Genomic DNA, 4,682 nt, shown 5'->3' with positions numbered 1-4,682 from the left:
TAACGCATCTGAATCCTGAATCGTAAATCCTCAGCTTTCCTGCTCCTCAGGATGCAAGTCCAGAGGAGCAAGCCTGGCTGGCCACAGTGGGTACAAAGGCCACCTCAGTGCCCTCTCATCACCAACAGAAACACGTGCTGCTGGCCTCGGGGCAGACAGAAGCCCACACAGCAGCAGTGCTGGGGAACCCTAAGGAGCCAACTGGATTTTGAGAACATTAAACACCAGCTCACAGCAGAGAAGGGCTCCCAGGGAGGGAGTTAACAAGGGGCTTCAGAAGCCCAGACCCCAGGGAGAGAGAAAGGAAGGTAAGAGAGAACAGTGAGGGACTTCCCTGGTGGTGCAGTGGTTAAGAATCCGCCTGCCAGTGCAGGGGACACGGGTTTGAGCCCTGGTCCGGGAAGATCCTACATGCTGCGGAGCGACTAAGCCCGTGCACCACAGCTACTGAGCCTGCGCTCTAGAGCCCATGAGCCACAACTACTAAGCCCGTGTGCCACAACTACTGAAGCCTGCGAGCCACAACTACTGAGCCCACGTGCCACAACTACTGAAGCCCGCACGCCTAGAGCCCATGCTCCGCAACAAGAGAAACCTCCGCAATGAGAATCCCGCGCACCGCAACGAAGAGTAGCCCCTGCTCGCCGCAACTAGAGAAAGCCCGGGCACAGCAGTGAAGACCCAACGCAGCCAAAAATAAATAAATTGATTAAAAAAAAGAGAGAACAGTGAGTGTGGAATGGTGAGCGGGCAGACGGCTGGGGCCGCCCATACACAGGATGCTGGCAGATTCCCCCCAAAGCTGAAGAAACCAGCCAAACAAGTAGCTACACTCCATTCCTCCTGGTACCCACATACCTCCTTCCAAGCAGCCAGGAACAGGATGGGTTTGGGGGAGTGGTGGGGGGACTTGTTAATCCTTTCAAGTTTCTACACAAGTGCCAAGGACTAAAGCAGCTTGCCTGATCCTTCAGAGCCAGGATCACACACAGCATCGATGCCAGAAAACCCAAGGAAATCAATGCACTCAGAAAAGCATTTCAAAAGCAGAATGTTGCATCAAGACAGAATAAGGAAGTGATTCAGAAAACTCAACCCTTTGAACTCAGCTCAGGAGGCAGATGGAAGCAGTGGGAGCTTCTGCTTCACAGTGAGGCGTCCAGGCCCTCCTGGCCCAGACTGCGTGCTTGGCTAAAGACCACATCCACCAGGCAGCACCCTCCTCCTAAGTGTGTCTCTTCGAGCTCAGCCACCCCCTGGGGGGCAGCCAAGGCTGTCCACAGGAAGGGTCACGGGGATGCCCCAGGCCTATTTATACAGTCTCTGGTGGTTAGGCATCTCAGACTTTCCAGCTTTTCACGGTTGTTTTAATGCATCTAAATTTCTGGTTTAGAGATAAAGGCCCTTGTAATGTGGCTATATATGTTCCACGGGTAAAAGGCCCTAAGTCAAAGCAAGCAGACTTCCTAAGGGGAAGCAGGAACTTATAAGAGTGACCTTGGGGAAGAGGAGGGAGTGCCTCAGCCCTGACAAGGGGAAAACAGGCCCCACACACTACCCCCACATGCAGCAGGCTTCAAGGAGTTGCTGCGGGGCAGATGTTAAAAGGACCCTTTCTCCTTGTCCAGAAGTGGCCATAACTGGGAATTTTAAGGCTGATTCCTCACTGGAATCCTCAGGTTCTGCACCTCTGGGCCGGCGTCCCCCTCTTGCTCCATGGCTAAAAGTGAAACAAAAGAAGAGAGACTGGTTCCGAGGAGGGCACATGTTCCACCACCTCATGCTCACGTGCAAAGCAGTGCCTCCCAGCCCTTCCCCAGGTTCCTGTCCACGTTAAATTATGTTTCTATTGACAGGAAAACCCTGATGAAAAACTGTGTTCTCCATGGAGAGAAGCTCTTTTCACAAGCAATCGGAGCCCCTTCCCTCTCTGTAAATAGCCCTCGTGTGGCTGCCCAGGAACCTAGAACTGCAGCCAAGTCCCGGGCTCCTCTCCCAGCCAGTCAAGGGCAAGTGTGGGCAGCTGGGCAAAGGCCTAGTGCAGCAGGGATTTCCAGCACCCTGGGGAGGGGTGTGTGGCCACTACAGGCTGTGAGCCAGACCCTCCCTAGTGGCCTGTGCACAGGATTTCCCCCGCAGTGTGGCTGAGCCCTGGAGGTGGGTGTGTTGGTCTGGGGTGTAGTGAACTTGAGGACCAGCCCTGCTCACCTGGCCTCTGTGCCGCAGGGAGGAGCCCCGTCTAGGGCCTTCACCCTGTGGCTCCCAGGTCCCTTGGAAGGGCAACAGTAAGAGAGGGTTGTCTCTTCCGAAATCCCACCGGGAGAAGTCAGGGAGCAGAAGGCAGATGCAGCGTCACCTGCATCTGCTCACTGGTCAAAGGTCCCTGCCGGCCCCGTGGGAAACCCTTTCTTCTCAGATGTCTCCTCAAGGACCAGCAGCGCCTTGACCCCAGCTCTGCGGCCCAGCCCTGACCAGGGCGGTCTCCCCACGCCTCCCAGGCTTACAGGCGACAGAGCTCAAGCCCCCAGCACCTGCCACACAACCAAACCTCCTTCAGCTGCTGCACGTGCTCCACAGCGCAGGGGGCGGGAGGGAAGGAGACAGAGCGCAGGAGAACTGGGGGGCCGGGGGCGGCGCGGTTGGGGGCATCGAGGTTAGGAAGATGGTGGTTAGGGGGGCGTGGAGGTTAGGGCGCAGGGCTGGAGAGCAGTGATTATGGGGCCGTCGGGTTGAGGGCAGTCAGGTTGGGGGGCGTTCAGCTGCAGGGGCATCGGGGTTGGGGGCAGTCGGGTTGGGGGGCGTCGAGTTGAGGGGCGTTGGGTTGAGGTCAGTCGGGGTTGGGGGCAGTAGGGTTGGGAGGCGTCGGGTTGGGGGCCGTAGGGGTTGGGGGCAGTTGGGTTGAGGTGCGTCGCCGGCGACAGCCCTGTGGGGCAGTGTACGTCCCGGCGATGGATGGGGGAGGGGATGGCTACCTCTGCTCACAGAACCGGACCCCCAGGCCTGCCACTTCGGGGCGCTCGGCGGCGACTCACCGGGATCGCGCGCTCCCGACGCCCGCGCTCCCGTCACTCCACCCTGACGCCCCGCCCCCGACACCCGGCACTCCCGTCACTCCTCCCGAAGCCCCGCCCCTAATGTCCGCACTCACGGCGTCCGGCACTGCGCCTCGAAGCTCCGCCCCCCACGGCCGCGATCCTGACGCCCCGCCCGGACGCGGGATCTCCCCGAGCATTGGCCAGGCCCCCACAGGTCCCGCCCCCCCGCAGGGCCAAGGCTGCACATTGGACGCGTCGCAGCCAATCGGAGCTGCTCTTGCTCTGGCGCGGGGGGCCAGGGGGTGTCGGAAGTTGCAGTGGGCGCCGGAAGCGGAGCGCTGCGGTGCCGGGGGTCGCGTGGCTGTGCGCGGGAGTCGGAGAGTGTTCACGTCGTTGGGGCCCCGGCATGGGCCTCCTGAGCGGGGCGGCTCGCGCCCTGGTGCGGGGCGCCGACCGAATGAGCAAGTGGACCAGCAAGCGGGGCCCGCGCACCTTCTACAAGAGCCGCGGCGCCAAGGGCATCGGCTTCCACGGCCGCGACGGCAAGTTCGTGCAGGTCAAGGAAATGGTCCCGGAGCTGGTAGTCCCCGATCTGGCCGGCTTCAAGCTCAAGCCGTACGTGAACTACCGCGCCCCGGAGGGCACAGACGCTCCCCTGACGGCCAAGCAGCTCTTTCTGGAGACAGCGGCACCTGCTATCGAGAAGGACTTCAAGGCCGGGACTTTCGACCCTGAGCGCCTGGAGAAGTACGGCTTTGAGCCCACGCAGGAAGGCAAGCTCTTCCAGCTGTACCCCAAGAACTACCCGCGCTAGGAGCAGGCGGCGGCGGCCAGGTGTGCCTGCGACTGAGGACTTCGACCTATCCTCCTCGCCGAGCCTAGTTCCCGGGTGGCGGGTGGGGAGGCGTTGCCCTCGTTTCGCTTCTATTAAAGACCTTGGCTACCCTAGTGTTGTTCGGCGCAACTGGTCATTTTGAAAAGGAAAGTGTGCCACGTAACAGGCTAGGGCGTAGTGACCGAGGCGAAGTTCTGAGGTTCCAGCCAAACCAGAACCCCAGCCAACAGGTTCTGGGAAGTAGGCAAGAACACGTGGCTTAGCTTGCAGGAGGAGAAAGAGAATTCACAAGGCAGATCCAGCCGCATGACAGCACTGGTTAATTCATCCCCCAAAATTCACCCCAAGGAACCACCAATGAGAATATTTATGGGTTCCAAAGCAGCTTATTTTGGGGAGTCAGGTGAGACAGCCCCCCTTGGGGTAAACCTAAAGATAAGACCACACAGGAAGTTGATGCCAAAGTCGTATTTCCCTAGTAATCTATAGTCTCCTTCCTCCTTGTGTTTTCCTGTTTCGGTGCATAATCCCTCAGATTCTAATTCTGTTTCATATTTAACTGACCCTTAAGTGAAATATCCTAAAATAAACTCTGGAGGAGGGTTCAACATTAACACGTTCTGACCACACAGTGTTGTACCATCAGAAACTAAGAAAGCGAAGGATAGAGGTTTGTGTTTTCTGACTTGGAACACCTATCTGTTGTATTTATTAGTGGATGCTGAGGAGTTGACCACGGTGGCCTGTACTTCAACATCTGTTCCTTGCAGAGAGACAAGGAGGAGCTGATCTATGGGAATCAGATCAGTCAC

General features: G+C 58.3%; 1 protein-coding gene and 1 long non-coding RNA gene across 2 annotated transcripts; one reads left to right on the top strand and one right to left on the bottom strand.

Moving 5' to 3' along the window:
• Window positions 1–1,244: 1,244 nt before the first annotated feature.
• LOC308618615 lies at window positions 1,245–3,052 on the bottom strand. The gene is made up of 3 exons (XR_014016039.1): window positions 2,973–3,052; window positions 2,209–2,531; window positions 1,245–1,720 (listed from the first exon to the last, which is right to left on the bottom strand). It is a non-coding gene; the product is annotated as an uncharacterized lncRNA (long non-coding RNA).
• Window positions 3,053–3,317: 265 nt separating this feature from the next.
• Window positions 3,318–3,983, top strand: MRPL41 (mitochondrial ribosomal protein L41). The gene has a single exon (XM_081236730.1). It carries the CDS (start codon window positions 3,442–3,444, stop codon window positions 3,847–3,849), a length of 408 nt encoding a protein of 135 aa, XP_081092856.1. The 5' UTR covers window positions 3,318–3,441; the 3' UTR covers window positions 3,850–3,983.
• Window positions 3,984–4,682: the final 699 nt, after the last annotated feature.

This window comes from Mesoplodon bidens (assembly GCF_964165515.1).
Source record: "Mesoplodon bidens genome assembly, chromosome: 6".
Classification (NCBI taxonomy): Eukaryota; Metazoa; Chordata; class Mammalia; order Artiodactyla; family Ziphiidae; genus Mesoplodon; species Mesoplodon bidens.
Note: the sequence above shows the minus strand (reverse complement) of the source record. Positions and strands in the feature narration are given on the sequence as shown.

What these genes read in the sequence shown, in the direction of transcription:
- MRPL41 (XM_081236730.1), top strand. Translation starts at nt 3,442, where the DNA reads ATGGGCCTCCTGAGCGGGGCGGCTCGCGCCCTGGTGCGGGGCGCCGAC.